General features: G+C 48.0%; 1 protein-coding gene across 1 annotated transcript in view; it reads right to left on the bottom strand.

The window, feature by feature from the left end:
• The window catches only part of DENND2D (DENN domain containing 2D), a 34,829-nt gene extending 13,441 nt beyond the window's left edge, over positions 1-21,388 (bottom strand). The window contains exons 1-7 of the mRNA XM_090025582.1: positions 21,142-21,388; positions 11,912-12,090; positions 10,180-10,292; positions 8,959-9,028; positions 5,689-5,766; positions 5,142-5,282; positions 2,265-2,413 (exon numbers count right to left, since the gene is read on the bottom strand). Coding sequence (XP_089881708.1) covers positions 2,265-2,413; positions 5,142-5,282; positions 5,689-5,766; positions 8,959-9,028; positions 10,180-10,292; positions 11,912-12,090; positions 21,142-21,364 — 953 coding nt within the window. The 5' untranslated portion in view covers positions 21,365-21,388. The remainder of the gene's footprint in view (positions 1-2,264; positions 2,414-5,141; positions 5,283-5,688; positions 5,767-8,958; positions 9,029-10,179; positions 10,293-11,911; positions 12,091-21,141) is intronic.
• Positions 21,389-23,127: the final 1,739 nt, after the last annotated feature.

The raw sequence follows: 23,127 nt of genomic DNA, 5'->3' as shown, positions 1-23,127 counted from the left end.
TGAAAAAGCTTCTGATTTATGTCAGCTGGTGATTGCAATTAAAGCCCAAAAGGGTGGACAATATCAGGGTAGAAAGGAATATGGAATTCCCCTGGACTCCGTATTTGTCCATTGCCAGGCTTCAAAGGGATGGACTGTGTTCTGCGTAGTCATCATCACTAAGAGAAGTCACTGTTCGCCAGCTGGACAGAGAGGATCCTGCCATGGCATCAATTCTCATCTCTCATTCTGTAGGGTGACAGTCCGGCAGCCACAAGTCTGCAGAAGAGTCTGACAGAAGGAATCCAAGACAGAGGACAGATGGGAATCTGCAGGCTGTATAACTAACGGAGGAGCCTGTTTATACTTCCCTGCCACTGCGAGAGCAGAGCTCTGCTACTGCGTCAGGCTGTTCCGCGCACAGAGAATTAACCCTTAGGTCTCCACCAGGAACTAAGCCGGGGGGTCAGATTCCAGGGTGTGGTTATTCTGTGAGCAGCCTGTGTCCCTGACGTACTCTTTCAGGTCAGCTACCGATCACGTGCACATGCTCTTTGTTGTCCCAGGGTGAGAGGTCCCTCGCTTCTCTCCTTCTCTGCACTTGTGGTTGGATTTATCTCCTGCTCTTAGGAAGGCAGAAATTAGCCACCACTTGGGGCTTTCAGGTGTTCCTAGCCACACACAGAATGTGAATGAGCGATCCAGAGGAGAGGTAGCTCATTCACTTTCTCCAACTTTCTAGCATGGACATATAGAACCATGGAAAAGAAGGGCTGGAAGGGACCTCTGGAGGTCATCTAGTCCAAACCCCTGCTGGACTAGTCCAAACCCCATCCAAACCACCTAGCTCAGTGGTTCTCAAACTTCTTAGATTCAAGGCTTCCCTTGCTAGCCTCAAGGACCCCTGCAGAAAATACTAGCTCTTAGCTTTCATTCACTTCTTGATTCTGGAAAAATAATACAGCAATTCTTCTATTGCAGACAACACTGGTTAGCACTACAGATGAAAGGGACTTGGGGGTCATGGTTGACCACAAGATGAACATGAGCCGCCAGTGTGATGTTGCGGCTAGTAAAGCAAGCAAAACGCTGGCTTGCATCCATAGATGCTTCTCGAGCAGATCCCGGGACGTCATTCTCCCACTGTACTCAGCCTTGGTGAGGCCGCAGCTGGAGTACTGCGTCCAGTTTTGGGCTCCACAATTCAAAAAGGATGTGGCAAAGCTTGAGAGAGTGCAGAGGAGAGCCACGCGCATGATCAGAGGTCAGGAAAACAGACCTTATGACGACAGGCTGAGAACAATGGGGCTATTCAGCCTGGAAAAGCGCAGGCTCAGGGGTGATCTGGTGGCCACCTATAAGCTTATCAGGGGTGCTCATCAGGATCTGGGGGAACGTCTGTTCACCAGAGCCCCACAAGGGATGCCAAGATCGAACGGTCACAAACTCCACTGTGACCGATTCAGGCTGGACATAAGAAAGAACTTCTTCGCTGTCCGGGCCCCCAAGGTTTGGAACAGACTCCCACCGAAGGCGGTTCAAGCACCCACTTTGAATGCCTTCAAAACACATTTGGATGTTTATCTTGCTGGGATCCTGTGATCCCTGCTGACTTCCTGCCTCTGGGGCAGGGGGCTGGACGCAATGATCCTCCAGGGTCCCTTCCAGCCCAAATGTCTATGAAATCTATGAAACTAAGAAAGACCACAGCAGAGCAGAGTATTTTTGACAATATGGATTCCTATTTGAAACCCATGGGTTTTTCTTGTAAATAACGTGTAGGCGTTTGCACACCTAACAGTGCTAATATTGCACAGTACCCTTAAAAGGGTCTCTTGACACCCCGTGGTGCCATGGAAACATGGCGGAGAATCACTGGTGTTGCCCATTCAAAGCAAACTGCACAAACAACCTGCTTGCACAACTACCAAGCACAATGCCCAGAACACCTTACACCAACAACACCTTAACTTGATGCCAGTGCAATGACGCAAGTGTCAGTGCAAGGACAGCAATATGTCAAAATCTGCTTGACAGACCCAAGTAAAAGGAGCATGCTCCGCAGGAAGGCAGAAGCGTTCAAAGTCCATGCGAATCGGATTGTGGAATAAAATTCCCTCCTGATCCCAATATGGCAATCAGTCTGATCCTGTGCTTCTGACACACTGGGAACAAACAGTAAGGTCTAGGGCATCTACAGGCTATACTGCAGAGCTGGGGAGTCACACGTGCCTAGCACTTGAGAGCTGAGCATTGAGTTCCCAGGACAAATGCGAGGGCCCTACCTGAGTTCCTCTGCCATAAAGATGATGCGACGCTCTAGAACCGCAGAGGCAAAGATCTGTATGATGATCCGTGGAGTGAGACGCTGCAAAAGAGCCTGAAATTCCACATGTTCCAGCCGGGAGTCCAGGGGCCGCGTCAGTTCAATGAGCTGTTGGGTGAGAGATTGAACACTTTGTGATCTAATGAGTCACAAATTAATGACATTAAAGCACTGGGCTGGCCCTCGCTTGCTACTGCAGGCTGAAAAAAGGAAAAAGCAAAAAGGCAAAGTGATACTAGATGAAAAGCATGCTAGGAAGATTAACAGTAATTAGCATGGATTTTATCAGCACCCACCATGTGCCAGACATGTCACAGAAACTGTCCACCCCAAAGAGTTTCCAGTGCAAGGTGATGTCTATACCTACCTGCCTCTACCAGTGGCAGATCTGGAACAGACAACCGCTACATCCACAGGTCAAACTGTTAAATAGCATGTAGACTGTGTGGTGGATCACCTTGTCCACACTGGGAATCCAACTATTTATGCAGGTGATCGATCACCTTGTCCCCAGGCAAGCCCTGGTTTTCCTCGTGTGCCCCAGGCAGCCATGACATGGCTTGGAATCAGGACAAGCTCCCAATAAAAGAAGTTTTCAGGGAACGGCTGCTTTATTAACAGAGATAGTATAGCTAGATAATCCCCAACACCAACGATCCACAGAAGGGTTTCTGATAACAGCAAGTCTCGCAGCGAGGATCTGAAGGCAGCACTGAGGACAGGAGCTGGGTAGAGCTACGTGGAAAGGGACGGACAAGGGCAAAATAGAAGAGCATGCACCTAAATATCTGGAGAGTCAGGTTTGGCCTGCCCTGGTTTGGCTGAAGGATTTCTTTGATCTTGTTCCTATACCGACTTCCACTAATATAAATAGCTTAGCTCACAAGGCCACCTCCACTTAAACATTTCAAGCCTGTGTGTAGACAAGCTTTTGAGGCTTCAAGGTACTGTGGGCCTGTTTTAAATGGGGTGATGGTGTTAAATCCTTAACAAAAATGCCCAGTCTCCCAAGTGTTTATTAGCTGTTGGACTGTACTGATATTAAGGCCAGAAAGAACTGATGACCATCACATTGGATATCCTGAATAATACATGCCAGAAAGCTTAATTCAGTTTTTCTAGTAACCTAGTTTTTCTAGTAATGGGTAAGCTAAAGCAAATCTTTCTTTCTGAAGAGGTACACAGACTCAATTTAAAAACTACAGGTGATAGAGAATTCACTGTGCTCCTAGGCAAAATGTTCAGATGGATAACTGACCTCAGTCCAATTTCTGCAGCCTGTTTTAGATAGAATTTTTCTCACTTCTGATGGTTGGAAGTCAATCTGCCTTTGTCTGCTGGCCCTGTACCACATAACTGCTCATAAAATCCAACGAAGATGCCTTCTAAACATATTTTCCAGAGGCCACAGCGTGCATCATCACAAAAGAGATAAGCAGTTATGGGATGGGGATATGATCCACCTCTGCCTTACTTCCTGTACATGGAGTCTCTCTACACATGCACTCTACTTGTAAAGTAGTTTGAGTAAGGCAGCACACTCCCAAGATGCAGTACCATAAGTAGAATTTGATTTTGATTGAACTAAGCAGCCCCTTCACAGTGGAGACGGCTACAGAATCAGAGGGTTTAGTATAACACCGGGTTTGGTACAAGTCCTGGTAACTGTTTTATATGGAGGCCAGTCACACAGTCCAGTCCAAATAGCTGCTTTCAGACCATCCCATCATTTTCTGATGTCCCTCAACTTCATTCCAGCTGCCTGCATGTGCTTCCCACATTCCCTCCAGTAATGCTCCCAGAGCCCCTCAAGTCTCTGCAGTTCTGCAAGCAGCCAGAGCATTAAGCAACAGGCAACAGCTTTGCACAATATCAGCCCTCTTCCTGGATGATGAAATCTCCTGTGACACAATGACAAGTTCGCAGGGATGGCCCGGTGCTAGAGTGCGCAGACAGCACGATCTGCTAAGTTACACGGAGGGTCCCACATATATGTAACCACGTGGCTGTAAAGTTACCTGGAAAGACTCCTGTATGATTGCATGCCTGTAAAAAAAAAAAATCAAGGCCTCGTCTACACAGGGACATTTAGCATCTATACAGACCTTGGAGCTCATTCAGCCTCCAGCACAGCTCCCACCAGTTCCAAACCGCATAAGCCATGGCGGTACGAACCTTAGTTTAGAACCACGTTACTTCAGTGCAGCTATGCAATGCAGAGAAGGCCCTCTGGGCTCACCTCTGGTAGACAGCTTGTGCAGATTGGATTTAGCTATGCAAATGCAACACTGACACAGGCACAACTTTACTAAATTAAGTTAACCACAGACATTAGCAAGGAGTAAATTGATTTTTATGCCTCTACATTAGATCTTTTTACAGTTTCCCTGGATGGATATTTTTTAAATTGATTCAATTAAAAATGATGCAATTTTCTAATGTAGAACATCTAGCACTCAGAGCGGAGCAGAGCACAGAGAAGGCTGCAGTGTGAAACAAGTTTCAAGAGGTGTGAATGTACCCTTCATGGCAGGGAGGTGTTAATGCAAAGCTCAATGGAAATAATTACATGCCAATGGTTTTTAACTCTCTCAGCAGATCACTCTTGCAAAAACTTTGCACCAACTACTTTTTTGCTGCTGAACTTGCTCACCCAAACATGTTTCCAGTCTCTGCTGAAGCAGGGGGTTCCCCCCCACACACACACACGCCTCCACCCACTCCTGCTCCAACTTCTCCTCCTCATAGCAATATTAAGTGCAGTTCCCAATGTGGGGGAAGCTGCTAGCCATGTGGCTGAGCCTGACTGAGCACATAGTAGTAAACCAGCACAAACCTCTGTCCCTGACTCTGGGATGAAGCTTTTGATGGTGACGGTTTTCCCAGGCGCAGGGAAGGGGGATTCACGGAGGCCCTGCATGAATGGATAGATGACTGCCATAGAGATCTGACGCCTCTTCTCCACTTCATCCAGGATCTAAGGGAAGAAATGACTCTTCAGACACAGCAAGGCAATGAAGCACTGACAGACACCCTGCCTGTGGGGAGCAGCGGCTGTACTAGACTCGTGCTCCTAGGTTCACGTTCTGAGCACCCAAACAGGCCAGAAGTTTCCCCAGGTGAGGTCTGCACTGTTCACTTATTACAGTATACAGCCCCAGCTGCTCAGTGCTCCTCAATCCTGTCCACTCCAGTGCCATCTCCTTCTCCAAACAGAGGTGGCCTTCAGTGCCTGGGCCATCTCCGCCTACTCCCACAGGAAGAAATCCTTCCCTGCACCAAAACAGGGAGATTCTTACCAACACCCACAGACCACCAGCTGCCTGGGCCAGGCAGGCAAAATGATCCAGCATATGGAAGTGTATGGGACTTGGTGCTCCTACCTTGGAGAATAATCCAAAGCAGCCCAGACAGCTAATGATGCAGAAAACTTCAGGGAGACGAGCTCCACGGCCAACAGGCTGAAATGGGGATGGGTGCACAAAAGAGTTAGCTTGACAACATTAGGTATGAAGCACAAAAAGCAAAGCCACATGGCTACCCCATCACCCCATGGGTCTGTTTGCAGGGCACTGCCAACAGCAGCCACAACTGCCTCCATAAAATGGAAGTAAGGAAGGTCACAGGACAAGCTGCAAAGGAGCCTGAGCCCAGCCCTGCTCTCCTCCAGTCAGTGCACAGATACTTCTTCCCAGCACCAGTCACCTATACACATACTGGTCTGCAAGGTAAGAGGGATGACCATAAAAGCCCTCCTGTCCTGCAGTGTTCTAGGTCAGTGATTTTCAACCGGAGTGCCACAACACCCTGGAGTGCCACAACTTTCTTTCAAGGGTGTCACATCCTGCTAGCACTGTTAAGTGTGCAAACATGATTCACAAGATCAACCCAGAGATAAACAGAATTTCCCAGCGTTTAACACATTCTGACTTGCTGTGGTCTTTCCAAGTTCTTTGCAACAGAAGAATTACTTTATTCTTTTTCTGTGGTCAAAAAAATGTGTGAAAACGAAGTGCTGGCATTTTCGGAGGGGTCCCCTGAGCCTAAAAATTTTGAGAACCACTGCTCTAAATGAAGACTATGCAGACCTCCCAGGGTAAGAGTCAGCAACAGGCCTGATCCAGCCAGCCAAGCAACTGTATCCAGCCTGTAGAGGCTACAGACATCAGCAGCAATGTGGTGACAAGAGGGAGAGGCCCAACAGTGTGAGTACAGGTGGGCAACAGAGGCACCAGCACCGATTTACAGATGCCTCCAGGGCCACTCGGTCTGCTACGGAGCAGCTGGCCCTGGTGTATTCCCCTTTACTGCCCTGCTCCATGCATTCCTTTGCACCTGAGCTGTTTCTCTGCAGTGCTGCTTGCTACCACCCATCCCATCTGCTCTCTCTCTTGCCCTCCTACAGCAGCTGCTGCTTCTCCTGCTGACAAATTCATCACTGGTGGCATTTAGTGGCCCTTCCATAAAGGCTGCCAACCTCTGCCCATGGGCAGTAGATTGCACTGAAATGTCCACCAATTACACTCACATGGGGATGTGGGGAGTAGGGGCAGAGGCATGGAAGGGAAGCAGAGCATCAGGAAAGCATGTGAGGAACACCCAGGCAGGTTTGAGAGATGAGGTCAAGGACACATAGGGGACTGGAGGTCTAAAGCAGAGCAGACGCATAGGCAGGTGATATCCAGGCAGGGACAGCACGCTGCAAATGCTACAGGAGAGCTGTCATTCTCCTTGCACCCTGCCTCACTTCCTGCAGCCTCCAGCATTGCATGCAGGCAGCTGGTCGCATAGGCCAGGAGGGATTCAGCCTTCCACCAAAGTAGAAGTCAGCACCAGCAAAAAAGCCCCTGTACAGTACAAACTACAAGGCCGGTCATGCGTCATTTGGTAAAGACTGGATTTGTGCAAGGAATACACTAGAGGTGAGCCAAGTAGCACAAGCTTGTTTTAGTCCAGTGCACAAAGGGGCTTCAGAGTGTCAAACGGGGGGTCAAGTGCTTTCAGAAAGCAGCTGGGACTGAGTCATCTCCCCAGGCACAATGTAAACCAACAGCTCAATGTTACCCTCCCAGAGACATTTGCAGTTTGACAGAATTGAACCAGACAGATTCCAGAGCCCGTGAGCACTGCTGTGCTATTACCATGGTGCAAAATAATTGCAATAATTCCTGTTGCAGAGTTAACCTCATATTTTGCCACAGAATGCCAGGCCTTGAGTAAAATGAACACTAGGGACCATGAACCTTGCTACAGGATAGACACAAGAGCTTGTATAGTCCACAGGCCCTCAGCTCCAGAACTGTACTCTAAAATCTTAGCAAAAAATGCAAGAGATTCTTCCAGGTCCTTCACTGCTGCTCCTGAGACCTGGGTCTCTGGCATCCTCGAGGGTGGCTACAGGGCTTCATTACCTTACATTGCGGGCTGGGCAGTTGTAGAGTGGGAATGTGTAGATGGGGCAGGGTTGAGAGCAGAACAGACATCCCCTGGGGACCGGCAAGTAGGTTAGGTAATTTATGTACTGGTAGTGTAGTTGCAGTGCTGTGGGGAAGGAACAGCTGCTCTAATCACTGGTGCTTGTCACAGGAAGTGTACTGGTATAGACTATGCCAGCATATACTAAGGGTTTGTACACATACTGTAAAAATATTTCACTTCAGTAAAAATATTACACTCCTAGCAAGAATAGTTACACTGCTACAAAAATATGGGGATGCCTTAAAAGATGACTGTATAGATGACTCAATTATTAAACATGTCACTGCTGATTGTTTTAGCAAATACTTCTTGCTTAATTTGCTTGATACTCTGCAATCCCCAAGTGCCCCTCCACCTCCACAGCACCTTCTGCATTACAACTAGGCACTGGCACTACATAAATCTGTATCCTATTGAAAAATGGTGGCACGAAGCCAGCATACAGTATAGATGCATCAAATCTCCCTTGAATATCAAAGTAACTCACTGAGCACTGTACTGTTATTCATGTTCATATTTTAAACCCTCCTAATAAATCTAGCTTATCTCCTGCCATCCAGTTACAACCAAGGGCTGCAAAATCTCATGATCTTGCCACAGACTTGAGGGGGCCCTGCACCTGAGTACATGATAACTTGGACATAGTTCACTGGTAAGTATCTTCTACTTCTTAAGCAGATGGCATACAACTCAGCAGCCAAGTAAAAATCAGTCTGTCCTCCTGCCTCTCAGCCATCAATACTCTTGAATGTAGCTGTTCCAGTCTAGCCCGCTCTCTCTGAAGATGCTCCAAAGATAATTTACTCCACAGATGTTTCAGTTTGTTCTTGGTGGATAACAGTAGTAGCACCAAAATGCCAGCTCTCCTCTTCCTTTTTTGCACTTTTCTCTCCTCTCCTTTTCTCTCCACTAATATCCATGCATACACCACCTAGACATAAGCTAATGCTTACTGATAAAACAAGACTCTGAAGAAGCGCTGTCCAAAAGAGACAATCACAGTGCACTCCTTAGCCTCTCTGCAGCTGGCTCCCTAAGGAAAGCCCAAAGCTGCTTGGCTTGTGTTGGTGGCACAGTATATGGGGATGGTGCTGAGGTCCTTCTCCTGCAAGCAGATACTGCAGAGTAGCTCTGAGCTAGCAGGGAAAGGGATTATTAAAAAATGGGATGTTCACCAGCAAGCGCCTGCAGTAGCCAATCTTTCTGCTGCCATCAACGTTGGTCAGGACGAAAGAAAAAGTTTCACTGAAAGAGAAGAAGATATTTGATGTTATTGCTCTGCTAAGTATCGAGCAGAGAGAGCAGCAGGCCCTGAGCAAGGGGAGTGGGGGATTTAAGGATAAGAGCCACTGCCTGAAGGTCCCAGGAGAACACTGTCCTCTCCGCAGCCTGGCTCCCTACCCTTCCACTGACCCATCCTCCCAACAGATGGACCATTCCCCTAATTACCAACTACATCCACCGAGCAGGAATTAACAGAGGAGCTGAAACTAATAATACCCCTAAACAGCCAAGACAGAGCTCCTTTACAACAACCTGCCTTGAACAAAGTAGTAACAAATCAACCTTTTCTTAGCAGAATTTCCTGTTCACCTCACAGCAATGCCCAGAGGTCCCACAGTGCTGTACTGAAAAAGAGACCTGGCCACAAAGAGCTTTGAAAAAAACCCCTCTCAGTAAAATACAGCTGGGGAAATGCCTTGCTCTTTGAGCACCCTATATAAATCAGCCAGCCAGATACAGCTTAGGGTAATTAGGGAATTTAGGTAACTAACATAGTAACTTATTTTGCTTGTAGTATTATGGAGATTTTTGTTAGAGTTAGAAGGCTGATGGACACAAACACAGGATGCTGTCCTTTGAGGAGAAATAAGAGTGACACCAAGAACCAGAGTCTCAAATGCATACTCCTAGGGGACAAAAAAAGCTCTTGGGATAGGGACATCTCCATGCCCTGCATTTACACAGCGCCTATCACAGTAAGGCCCTGATCTAGAGCTGGGGCTCTTAAGTACAACTACTCTATGTGATCATCATGAACAGTAAAACAAAAAAAAAACAGGTCAATATTAGGACAGCACCTAGGCCAGGAGAAGAAAATAGAGCAGGGATTACAAGGCATTAACCTGCTGTCAGGCAAAATTTAAAAACAAGATAACTATGAGAAATCTGTCCCCAAGTGCTAGGCTGCTGCTGAAGTCAGGGAGGATGGCTGTCCCTACAGCACAGCTGATGGGGCTCCCGTTACCTCTAGGGCAGTCAGCATGGGATACTGTGACTCTCTTCCCCTCTCCTGTTCTCTGCCCCAACCTCCCCAGTCAGACTAAGGCCCCACACACCTGCCTCCAGCACAGGTATCATACTGGTCCCTTTGCCCAATTCACATAGGAAGTTACCTAGTGTATTCTGTAAGTGGAGCCCAGTTTTTGCCATCGGGGAAGCAGAACAGAGGGATGGCTTGAAGCAACCTCTCCTCCTCCTCTTTCTGGCCCCTCAACATGTTTTCACGCTGCAATGAAAATGAAGCAAGAAAGAAAAATCAAAAATGAAAGAGAATCCTAGGCTTCTTGCCTGAGGGACCAGATCTGAACTCTCCAGTGAGGAGATGCAAACCAGGACAGAGACACATCAGCAGAGCTAAAGGAACCACAGCTGGAACGTCATGGGGTGCTCTGTGTCAGGATTCAGGTTCATTCACAGAGTAGTAGAGGGACCCAGGACTGGAACAAGACATGACCCAGCCCATCCTCTTGCAGCAACCTTCTCCTTCCAAATCAGTGGTGCTCCACCTATGGCCTGCAAATGACAGCAACGTCATCTAGCCCACGGGCTTCCCCACAGTCCAGAAATTTCATGGTGAGAAATGTGCTCGCAGCTCTGGCTGCCATCATTCCCCCACTGCCAATTTCCAGGCCTGTGCACTAGATCAGTCCCACAGCCTGATCTTGTGCAGGAGATCCAGCCCCATGACACTCATCTGGCTCACATCTGGCCAAATAGGTTAAGTACCACTGCTGTAGACTTTCCAGTGTGGACAGAAGGACCCCCCACAACAGCAGCTGCCTCACTCCCCAGGGGTGCATTGCTTTTGCTGGTAGCAACAGGTCCATGTACAAGGCTCAGAGACACTACTGTGTCTGAAAATAAAGGATTCAAAGCTGGAAATGAAGCAGCATAAGGTCAATAAGAGGCAATCCTATACAGCAGCCAGATTCCCTAGCTTCTATAAAGTACAATCCTACAGCAGCGGGGCCATGAACCACAAAGGATTCAAAGAAGAATATTATGTATATGCACTCCATGCTTGCACAGGCTCTGCAGATACTGGGAAGTGGCCAAATTGTGCCAACCTAACTTACACCATAATGGTATAAACAATGGAGCCTCCTTACCATCAGAGGTCATGAACAAATTGAACTGGTACTAATGGGGCATGACCTAGCCCAGGTCTCCAAGGAAAAGATTCTTATTAGCATAATATTAATTAAGCCTCCATGTGGAAAGCAAAATAAAGCCTGCCAGCATTAACGGGAATTCAAGTTTCTCTTTTGGGGAGCAGGAAGAGAAATACAGAGCTCAGATGCTATGAACTGTCACGGGCAAAAGAATTTGCAGCTATAGAAATGAGAATTGTTTTACTCTCCCCTCCTTTCCTCTATTCACTTGCGACTCAAGGACTGCTGCTCTTTGTTCCCATCAGGGATTTGTCCCCTGCTTTCCAGTGTTAACAAGGGAAACATCTTCACAAACCTGTTGGTACTATGATAAATGCAGCAAAGGTGTGCCCTGGAGCAGGGTGCCCCTCCTAAGGTAAACTGGCTTCCAATAAGAAGCACAATTTTTGCCTCCACATTTCACGCAAAAGGTGTCAATCCCCTTGAAATCTTCCATGCTACAGCTCCTGCCCAGTGAAGCTTGGGGCAAGTGAAAAGAGAATTTCAGAATTTGGGATTCTCCTTTTCAGTCTGGCCTTCTTTGTTTCCTTATTCTGGATCCATTTGGGGGCCAGTTTACTCCCCTCAAGAGTAAGTTATAAAAGCCCTATGGCTTAGGGAAGCCCATGGGTTTGGCGCTGACATCTAATAAATATATGCACACTCCAGTTGCAGGACAGGCCCAACTCCTTACCTTTGGGAACTGATAGGTTATTGTGGGCTCATAATCTCCTCCTGACTTCTTCTTTAGTGAAACCACGACTAGATACTCAAAGAAGAACTGTCCTCCTAGATAAGAGAGGGAACTTCGCTCTCCCGCTTTTCTTGGAGCCTCGGGTGTGCAATCCTCAGCAGGTGACTCCCGATTTCCTTCTGTAACCAAAAGATAAGAGTGCATGATAGAAAGCGGGCAGTGAATTGTCCTTACACCAGAATGAGAGGTGCACAACAATTTCTAAACTCTCCCAACCCCCCGTCAGCCCTTAAGATGGCTTCAATGATCCTGAATTCAGCTCAGTCAGCAGAGCACAGGCCACCGGGTCCTGTATGAGAACGAGGAGACAGAAATCATGGACACAGAGGCTGGGTCAGAACTGGGACAGAAAGCAATAAGGACTGCTGCTAAGGCAGACTGAGTTAATACCATGCAGGGAGAATGAAAAGGGCTTTTAATGAGTTTGTTAAGGGAAAAAGGAAATCCTACTGGGTGTAGGAAAAACTGCCTGGCAGCTTCCGGAGAGCAGGGAATTGGAACAGCAGCGATACTGGGACATGAATCTGTGCTTAAGGTTGCCCAAGTCATTCTCAAAAAGTCTGCTGCAAGCCTGTGGTTCCTGTAGTCATTCAGGTGTGTTCAACTTCCACAGCTGATTCTGAATGCAGGGCAAAGTAACTGAAGAAAGGACCAGGATGAGGCACCTCCTAGCAGCAACACAGCCAGGCACACGGAAGATGCAAAGGGTGTCAAGGCCTGCATTATAATACCACCTCACCTAAAAACCATCTTAAAATTAAGCCAGATTTTTAAATAAATCAATACATTTGGGGCTATTTTTATGTGTCTTCTGGTTTCAGAGACTCTACCAAGGAGATGACAGCTAGTTTCCATTTAAAAATGCGAGATTCTCATGAAATGTTTTGTTTGTAACCATGTTTATTACAGTAGGTCCTTAAGCCGCTGCCAGGCACTACACTGAAGATGTGAATAGTCACAACAAAATGGGGAGCAAGCCATAAAGTGATCACATAAAATGTGCAATAATTTTGTGGCTGGTTCCTATCATGCCTTAAATTGAACAAGCGGCCAGTGCACTTCCAAGGCTAGGAGCAGCAACCAGCTGAAAGGGGCTCCCAGCTTGCTACGTACACTGTGCACCTGGCTGGCTACTTACTCATGCAAGGGAAGCCCAGGATCACAATCAGAATCCCAGTGCTGGCAATAAGGGTGTGATGGGGATCTGATTATTGATGCCAAAATCACACCTTCCGCCATGCACACGTGCCATGGAAGAAGGCGCAGTTATTGGGATCAGATCCCATTGCACCTTTAACTGAACGTCTGCCAGCGGCCTAACCGTCACCCACCATCACAGCCCCCTGGTGACAGGCTGTGACCAAGCACAGAGTAGTGGACAGCTCCCCGTCTAAACTGACTCGCCAATGTGGGAAAAGGGGACAAGTGGGGATTAAAGAACAAGTAATAGCTCAAAACTGAACATAAAAAGCTACAAGGACTAAGAGCACCATAGTGCCCTCAAATTAGCCCTGTAGCTGTGCTGGGAGCAGGTGACACAGCCCTTAGTTGGCTTTTGGAGTGTGTCTACACAGCACAGTGATGGTTCAAATATTGCTTTAATCTGGCCAGCCAGGACAACAATAGCAGGAAAGAGGCAGAGGCTCTGGTTTCAGCTCAGGCTGGCAAGCCTCACCTCCTGGAGATTTTATATGTTAGTAGTTGGGTGGCTAACCTGCACTGAAGCCCAGGCCACCACATCCTTGCTGCTCTGGGTCCCTGAGCTAGCTAGTTAAAACTAGCACAGTCAAGCCCACCTGTGCTGCCATCACACCGTCACTGGCGGTGTAGAAATACAGGTAAAGCTCAGTTTCCAAACCACTCTGAATTTAGATTTGGCTGTGTTGTCAGCCCTCACGTAACATCAAAGGCTTGGATGCTTGAAAGAGAGCGAAAAATGTCTTGAAAGGAAAGCTGAAGGTGATAAAAGAGTGCATTTTTCATTATCATTTAATTAAAAAAAAAGGGTACAGTTCATGTTCAAACTACCCAAAAAGAGTCCAATAAAAATTAAATCAAATGCACAGATTTCAACAGTCAGTCCTGACAACAGGTTCTCAACTCTCATGCTTTTTATAGTGGTATCTCTTGGGGGTTTTCTTTGGTTGGTTTGCTTTTTTTTTTTGAAGCCCCAACTCTGGGAAACAAGTGACACCACGAGGCTCTCATTTTTCATTTCAAAATAAGTTTCCAGCTCTGCCGGTTGTGAAGAAAGGTGGGAAAATGTTCTTCCTAAAGGCTCAGAACCGCAGGGCCAAATACGAAGAACCCAGCACATTATCCTTCAAAGCCTCACGGCTTTTAAGTCGAGCGAGTGGGATCCTGGAGGAACACGACTTATTGTTTTTGAAACACAAGAGACTGGCAACACTGGAACCAGGTTAAATGTATTATCATAGTAAGACAAGGGTTACTGTAGTAACTTCCAGAGTTTCCATAGTAACTTCCTCGGCTCTGCCGTTGTTCCCGGCTTTCCAAATCGCTCACCTGTGACCAGTAAATTCCTCACCTGCTCCCAGCTCCGAGGGCCAGCAGCAAGGCTTGCAAGCTGGAGCAGGAACACTCAAGCCATTCCAGCTGCGGTGTAGGGAGAACAACCTTTTTACAGGATGGAAGTTGCAAGTTTTTTATGTCTTTAAAACAAAGCCATGTTGTCTACTGGAAATTTTGGAGCTATGCTCCCACTCTCACACCATTTCTGAGCCTGGCTAATTTACAGTCTCTACGGCCAGTGTCTAAAACCCACCGCCCGCTCTAACTGTGATCTAGGGTTCAGTGCTGGTCAGATATCCAGCTAGCCAAGACCGGCCTGTTCTTGACAAAACTGCTGGAAGGAGAGCTGAGCACGCGTGGCATGGTGATATCTGGGCCTGGTGTCTGCCCCCTTCAGAATACAGCAATAAGAAATGCTAACTATGGAGCCGCGCCTGCAACTGAGTTGCTGCCCTGCAGCTCTCTTGGATGATACCCATCTTATTTTAAGCAAGAATGAGGTCCTGGCTCATACAACTTCAGACTTAAAACTGTAACTATCATTATTACAAAGTACGTTGTTCTCCAATCCCTATCCCTCTTCTTGATATCAACTGCAAATAAAGTGGAGAAGGAATCTGAGGATCCAGTGGTGGCTCAGTCCCTCTCTCAGCAGCTTATGGAGCATGTGGGATCTACGATGCCCAGATGTACAGTAGAGTACTGGACATCCTCATGTCGCTTTTCCCTCTACCTGGAGCGCAAGGGCTGGCTTTCACATCCAGCATCATCCCTCTTTAATGGTCTCTCACATGTCGGGTGCTTTTAATAGGCCACTGACAATCCTATTCATCTCCATTCAGACGAAGGGCAAGGGTGCAGCACTCTCCATGTAAGCTGGTACCTGACCTCTCCCAGTCCCCATGCCCTGGTTATGTATTCTTAAGGAAGGAATATCCTTGTCTTAGGTGGCACTGACAATCTTAGGTCAGAAAGACATGCTAGAGCCTGATCCAGATGCCACAGCAACACCAGTCCCCGTACTAACGCTGAAACGCCAGAACCAGCACAAGGAAATATGACATGAGCAATAAGTCAGCATTGCAACAAGATTCTCCCTATTCTCCCCTCCCCTCCCCCTTTCCTTCCTTCCTTCCTTCCTCCCTCCTCACCCCTCCCACGTGAGTGTGGGGGAACCTTAAGTCCTTTGGTTGCCTGTCTCCCTTCAGCTCCCAATTACTCAATGGCTTTCATTCATGCTGCTCTCCTACCTCTGTGCTTACACTCTCCAATGCAAACTTGTGCTGACAAAACAGATTACACAGGTGAAGAGAGGTGGCTCACTGGGGCATCACCTATTTCCCTGAGCAGAGTTACTGCCAGCTCCCAAACCTGCCACTTCTGCTCATCTATTTACTTCTGAGATGGTGGGGACAGAAAGTCTCTATATATCCACAGTGAAATTCCAGCTTAGACTGCAACCCTGCTATTACCATCTCCGCAATGCTTCCCACCACCAGTGACCCAGGAAGGGACAGTCCCCTCTAAGGAAGGGAAGGGAAGAGATTTATATTCAGGAGCCAAATTCAGAGAAGCCAGAATGGGATAACAAAAAGCAATCCATTTCCCAGATCTGCTCAGTGTTCACCATGCTCTTCCCACCGAAACTTGAAAGTTGTCCCTCTCAGGAAGCAAATTTATCTTCCCCCCCCCCCAATAAATTCTCACGCGCAGGAAGGCAAAAAACAAGAGGGCAAATCTGACTTAGCTGATGGAAAGGGCAGAAGCAAGAGAGAAGCTAGGAGCAGAGGAGTGTCTCAAACAGGAGCTATGCAGTACAAACACGTCCCTTGTTTGCTTTGGGCAGGTGGACATATGCATGACTGCAGCATTACAGGTGACGCACTCCCATCCCTGGGCAATAGAGCAAGCCTGTACTTACTTCCCTGTAATGGTTCTGCAAGGTGCAGATGCCAGCAGTACCGCCACTAGCCTGACTGCTGCTTGGAACTGCCATCAAATGCAGATGTTTCTTCATCCACTGGGCACCTAGACAAATGTGCCCTTTCCTAAAAACAGATTAGATTTGCCATGTATGAGCTGTGGCCAGCCTCAGCAGTTGGCTCTGACGGAAGAGCAGCATTGTCACACACAACAGAGGGCACGTGGCAACTGATAAATGTAGAGTGATGTTTCGGGCCAGTTCCTGTGTGAAGCAGCTCTGGGTGCCTTTTGACTGGAACGCACTCTCCTTGTTGGCAGATCGGTAAGCTGTTGCCGCAGCTAACAGCAAGACCTGTGAGAACTGGAGGAGGCAGAATCCAGGTATTTGTCTTCCAACAGCACAACTCCCACACGTAAAATGAGGCCCAGTTCCACTGCATCTAGCCTATCCCTACCGAACCATGCAGTTTTGATCACCACTGTATGTCCTCTGGAGCTCAGTCAAGTCTAGATTTAAAAGAAAAGTACTACTACATCAGTATTCACTGGCGACAAGATAGAGAAGACTTCTGTCCAAATCCCTTCACCACATTCCCGGTGACTAAGCAATAGCAGATGGCTCTCGTTTAAAATCCTGCCACTTGTAAAACAGCCTGGGTTAGGTGCAACTATACTTTACAAAACTGCACCTTGCAATTGAGTCACCTTCATTAGAAACAAGTTAAACAGTTCATCATACTCCATTATGCAGCACAGCAGCCATCAAAGCCACAAATCCATCCCCATCTACTCTTATTAGATCAGAGTATGCTGAGGAAACCTAGGCAGCTATCTCAGAGTCCCTTAGCAGGACAGACTACTCTGCACAGAAAATCAGGAGAAAGGAGACCTAGCCAACCTGGTGAGACGAGCATGGTTAAAGGCCCCATGCACACACAATCCGTGCACTGAACTCGCACAGTTACAGCCAAGGTCATAATTCCCTATGAGGGAAAGAACCAGGAGAGCGGATGCCATTACAAGAGCCTAAAAAGCCAGATGTAGGAAGAACTGCTCACAAATTCAATTAGCATTATGGCCAAATCCTTGATCTACAGTGCACTTTTACAAACACTAACCAATTCATATGACACTGAGGAAGCTTCTGAGCCTGGAAGGGAAGATCCCTGCTTCTGCAAGAAAAGGGGGTTTAAGGCCACTACAGGGTTTAAGGCCAGGGAAGTACAATCACCCACGACCCTTTCCCTTCCCAGCAACTCACAGAGCCTGCCCTGTTGACTGCAGGCTTTTGGGTGGCTGGGGAAGTAAATAAGGGGTTGAGGTGGTCAGCTGAAATTAGCCCCCTTTGGTTATTGAGATGTGGAAGCAGCTCCCTGCTACCAGGGTGCAAGTGAACGTAGGAAGGATTCTGAGGAAAGAAGAAACAGGTCTCTTCTGGTTTTAAATGGGCGATAGGAATGCACAGGGGAAACAGCCCTGCGGGGGAAGGTGTGGTGCATAAGAAGGCAGACAGCAAGGCTGTGTCGTCATCCCAGAAGAGTCTCCTTCCCACTAGCAAAGCTCTGTCTATTTGGCTGGAAAAGCAGGTGCTTGGAGTGAACAGAAAGGGATTCCAGCACTGCAGCTGTCTGCTCCATGCAGGTGCAACTGAGTTCAGCCTCTTTCTTGCCTTGCCTGGTACAGCACTTTTGAAGGGCAGGGAGAGTGTCAAAAAAAGGTCCTGTCTACTTGCTGCAATTGCACCAGCCTAACTAGGCTGGCTTCTGACTCTGCTGCATTAAAAATCCATGTAAATCCCATTTGCAGATAAACCCAACCTGTGTCCCCCTAGATCTTTGACAGTGTTGAAGTACGGGGTGCAGAAGGGAAGTTTTCTTTCTTGCCTGGGTGAGAACAGAACTAGAAACAATCTTCAGGCTTCCTACACCCCTGCCAGCTCCACAGGGCCCACTGGTTCCCGCAGTGAAGCCACCAGGGCTTAAAACAGATAATTATTGTAATAGTTTAGAATCATTTGCATAAAATGTGCCATTTCTCCAGCTGCTGTTGCAAAATAGCCGAGTTGTGCTTCCTACTCTGTTTGCAACACGCAGCCACCCACCTGCCCAGTGAAGAGGAAATGGGTTTTATCTAACATGTTTGACTCCACAAACGTTTTAAAAAAATATCAAAACCAGCCTCCCCTCAAAAAGCCAGGGAACTCAAAGCATCAGCCCACACAACACAGAGGAAACGGACATGCACACTACAGCAAGATTGGCTCGTCGGCTCTGCTTTCCTCTGAGTGACACCTCAGCCCTGCATGGCAGAAGGACTGCCCAGCCAGCACCATGTCTCAGGACATAGCTTCTTCCATGTGTCTATTATTCAGCCAGGCCTGTTTCCCCCATTCAAGGTATCCAGGATGTGAAAAGCAGGTGGTAAACAGCCTCTCTAGTTGCCAAGGCCAAAGTCCTGTGACAATATCTTGCAAAGCCACCATAAATGGCAAATGCTCACAACTCCCAGTTTTCTAATCAGGGCGAAAATATTTGCCCAGAGCTGCAATTCTGATCTCCTTATTGAGGCTGCTATCTCAAGGGCTGATGGAGCTGGACCCAGACAGGGGCAGAGTCTTGGAGGCAAGGGGTTTAGTTCAGTGCATCCAGTGAGACTCTCTCTGCTTCAGTTCACCATCTGGAAAATGGGGATCAGAACTGCTCTGCCTTAAAGAAATGCTGTGAGATGCAAGGTCTTCCTGGGGATAGCTTTACTGACCCAATAAAAGCTATAACCAGTGAAACGTATCACCAACAACACCCGCTTCAGATGCATTTCGTGATGGACACAACAATGCTCCAACCCTATTGCAGGAACATTATCGCAGTGTAAGGGCCCTACTACACATTCAGATTAAAACTGAACAGAAAGCAGCTATAGAGTTGTTGCACATTTTCAAGCACTAACTTTAAAGCTGGTTGGTTCTTTTGATAGCTGGACAGTCATTTTTATCATGTGATAATTACTGGTTGTTCTAAATTTATGACACAATTAACCAGTTAATCCTGCAATAATTACTTTGCAAGCAAAACCAGTCTTCCTTTGCACCTGTGACCCATCTAAATATGTTATACTGTTAACTGCACAATACATTCAACATGCAGCAGGGGCTTAAACAAGGGAATTAAAGACACTCCTCTGCCCTAAAGTCTAGACAGATATCACACATGACCCCTCTACATGTTACATATATTATGTAATTAACTGGTTAATTCTGCAATTAATTCAGACAGGCTACACATACAAAGTAACTGTCCCACAACAAAAAGGTCCGTCTAGCTATAAAGCAAAAACTGGAAAATGTGTCACAACCCTATAGCTAGTTGCTATGCAGCTTGAATTGGCACATGTAGCAAGAAACACAGATTTCATAGACATTAGGGCTGCAAGGGACCTTGTAAGATCGTCGGGTCCAGCCCCCTCCCCAAGGGGCAGGAAGTCAGCTGGGGTCAAAGGATCCCAACAAGATAAGCATCCAAATGTTTCTTGAAAGTGTCCAGAGTAGGTGCCTGCACCACTTCTGGGGGGGAGTCTATTCCAGGCTTTGGGGGCTTGGACAGTAAAGAAGTTTTTCCTTATGTCCAGCCTAAAATGGTCTTGCAGGAGTTTGTGACCATTGGACCATGTCATCCCTTGGAGTGCTATGGTGAACAGGTGTTCCCTCAGATCCTCATGCACACCTTTATGTACTTACAGGCTTCTACCATGCCACCCCCGAGCCTCCAGGGACACAAGGGCCCTGCTACATGTTCAAATTAAAACCTGGATAGAAAGTAGATATAGAGTTGTCACACATTTTCAAGCACTAACTTTATGGCTGGCTGGCTCTTTGTATAGCTGGTTGGTTGTGTTTTATCATGCAATAATTACTTTGCACATGCAGCCAGTCTGCATTCATTGCACGATTAACCAGTTAATTGCCTGATACTTGTAACATGTAGCAGGGGCCTACGGGCCCAGCTGCAGCGCTTCCTCTAAGCTGCGCGGCGCCTGGCAGCACAACGTTCGCACACCCGCGCACACCACACAGCTTAGAGGGAAGGCCGCCCAGCTGCACTTGCAAATGAAAGCTGGAAAGAAACCAGCGACAGAGTTTGTCACAGATTTTCAAGCACTAACTTTAAGGCCGGCTGGCTCTTTGTATAGGTGGAGAGTTGTGTTGTATCATGCGGTCATTACTTTGCACATGCAGCCACTTATTGCACGATTCACCAGTAATTTGCCTGACAGTTGTACCGCGTAGCCGGGGGCCTAGGCTAACCTAACCTCGGCTGCGCAGGGGCACCCGCAGGGCGGCACGAGCGCGCCCGGCTGCGCTGCCGAACGAAAACTGGCTAGACACCAGCGACTGAGCTGTCACACATTTTCAAGCACTAACTTTAAGGCCGGCTGGCTCTCTGTACAGCTGGATCTTCGTGTTTGATCGCCCCTTTGCACACGCCGCCGGCCCGCGGCACCGCAGGGTCCGCCGGTAAACGCCCTGACACTTGTGACCGGCAGCAGGGGCCCACGGGCCGCGGCGGTGCCGCTGCGCCCCCCTGAGCCGCCCGCCGCGCCTCCTCACGCGCGGACTTGACAGCGCCCGCCGAAGCCAGTTGTGTACCGGGGGCCGCTGCTCCGCGCGCGCGGCCGGCGCGGACTAACGGCGGAGCAGGGCCCCGGGCCCGCGCCCTCACCTCTCCGCTCCAGGCGGCGCCGGAGGCTGCTCCGCAGGCGGCTGGTGAAGCCGCGCACGTCCATGTCCGTCCCCGCCGCACTTTCGGTTTCCAGCGCCGCGCCGCGCCGCGCCGCGCCGCACCTGGGGGAGGGAGCGAGCGAGGGGCGGCCCCCCGCTCGGGCCCGGCGCGCGCCTGCCCCGCCTCGCCTCGCCTCGCCGGGCCCCGCGACGCCTGCTGGCATCCCCTGCAGCCGGGGCAGGCGGCGTCCCCCGGGCACTGCAGCGGTGGCACATGCGGCCCTGGTGCCACCCCCACCCTCCTCCTACCCCGGACCCCTTCCCCCAGCCGTAGTGCCACCTCCCTAATCCTACCTCAGACACCTTCCCCCAGCGGTAGTGCCACCCCCCTAATCCTACCTCAGACATCTTCCCCGCAGCGGTAGTGCCACCCCGCTAGTCCTACTCCAGACACCTTCCTCTATGAACACATCCTGGGCTCCTTGCACTAGTTCTCTTCAGGGTACTCCGCTCCCCTGAGGGTGGCCCTGCCCTTCTGGCTCTGCTCTAGCCCCATGAGACAGCGAAGCCAGGGTAAGTCCTTGGCTAAGCACCCAGAGAGCAGTCCACACACCCACTTCTTCGTGGGCCAGGAGCTTATGCTTCCCCGGTTTCTACCATGACCCCGATGTCCTTTTCAGTCATGGTTTTCCAGGATGTGCTGCCTTGTTTTGTTAATGTGACCTTCATTCTTTGTTCCTCCCTGCATGTTCTCGCATGCGGCACTGTTAAAATGTGTGTTGTTCAAAGCAGCCAAATTTAGCACATGATCCAGATTGCGGTGTGCCACCTGGAAAACCGTACCAGCCATTGCATAAATGTTTGCTGCAGGCCTGTTGCTAAAGATATGAAACAGGATCGAGCCACGAGCAGAACTCAGCAGATCTTTATTAGAACCGTTTCTATCGGATAATAATCGCTTCTTTTTAGAATACTTTTTGAAGTATAGCAGCTTTTTTTTTATTAATGTTATAAGATACTTCACAATAACGTAAACCTTTAAATCAGAATGTTTTACAATGATAAACCAAATGCCATTTATAAGGCTCATGTGCCCACCTTTATGAGCTAAACTTGTGATCTTATCAAAAATGCTATCGGGTTTGTTTAACGTAACTTATTTTCCCCCCAAAAAACATGTGGATGTGCATTAATTATTCTCTTTAATTCTTTTCTGATTACATCTCAGACCAGCCGTGCCCTGATTTTGCCTGGGATATACATGCATGTCAAGCTAAATGGCCTATAGCCATCTGCATCAGCCTGTTTAGCATGACACAACATGGGCTTTCTTCCATTCTCTCAAAATCTGTTAATCAACATTAGCGATTCAGAGAGTTTCTAGGCCAATTCTTTTAATACACTCATTTACAAATTTGCTGGGTGTGCAGATTAAACATGTTTAACTTAGTAGGTGGTGTTTACCATCTTCCTAGTTACTGTTGGAGTGGAAGTATTTGCTTATCACTTTAAACTGATAAGCTATGCAAAGCACACTTTTTTTTCCCCCCAAATACAGAACAGAAATACTTATTGGATACCTTTGCCACTTCTGCACTAATCTTGACAATTTTGCTGCCTTCCTCTAGCAACAAGCCTATCCTATAACCAAAACGTATAGGATTTTTTAAAGAGTCCCTGCTTATTGCCATTCACCTTATTGGGCAGAGATTTTTTTACATTAACATATTTTGCTTCCCTTTCACAAATGCCATCCTTTTATAATGACTAAATCGTGATCATTTTGATCAGCTTCCCCTTTTTAGCCCTTGCTTACACCTACTATCTTTTATTGCTACTTTCATTTCCCTTAGCCAGGATGTTTTGTTTAAATGTTGAAGTACTAAATAGGGGACACGATCCCTCAACTGTGCTTTTCTTATGTGGGAAGCATGGCAGGGCTGAAGCAGAACTGAAACTGGAGGAGAGATCTCAAGTGAGAGCCTGG

The sequence above is a fragment of the Crocodylus siamensis genome, chromosome 13 (assembly GCF_052110815.1).
Source record: "Crocodylus siamensis isolate JL-2025a chromosome 13, ASM5211081v1, whole genome shotgun sequence".
Lineage (NCBI taxonomy): Eukaryota > Metazoa > Chordata > Crocodylia > Crocodylidae > Crocodylus > Crocodylus siamensis.
The sequence above is the reverse complement of the archived record's forward strand: the minus strand, read 5'-3'. Positions and strand labels throughout refer to the sequence as shown.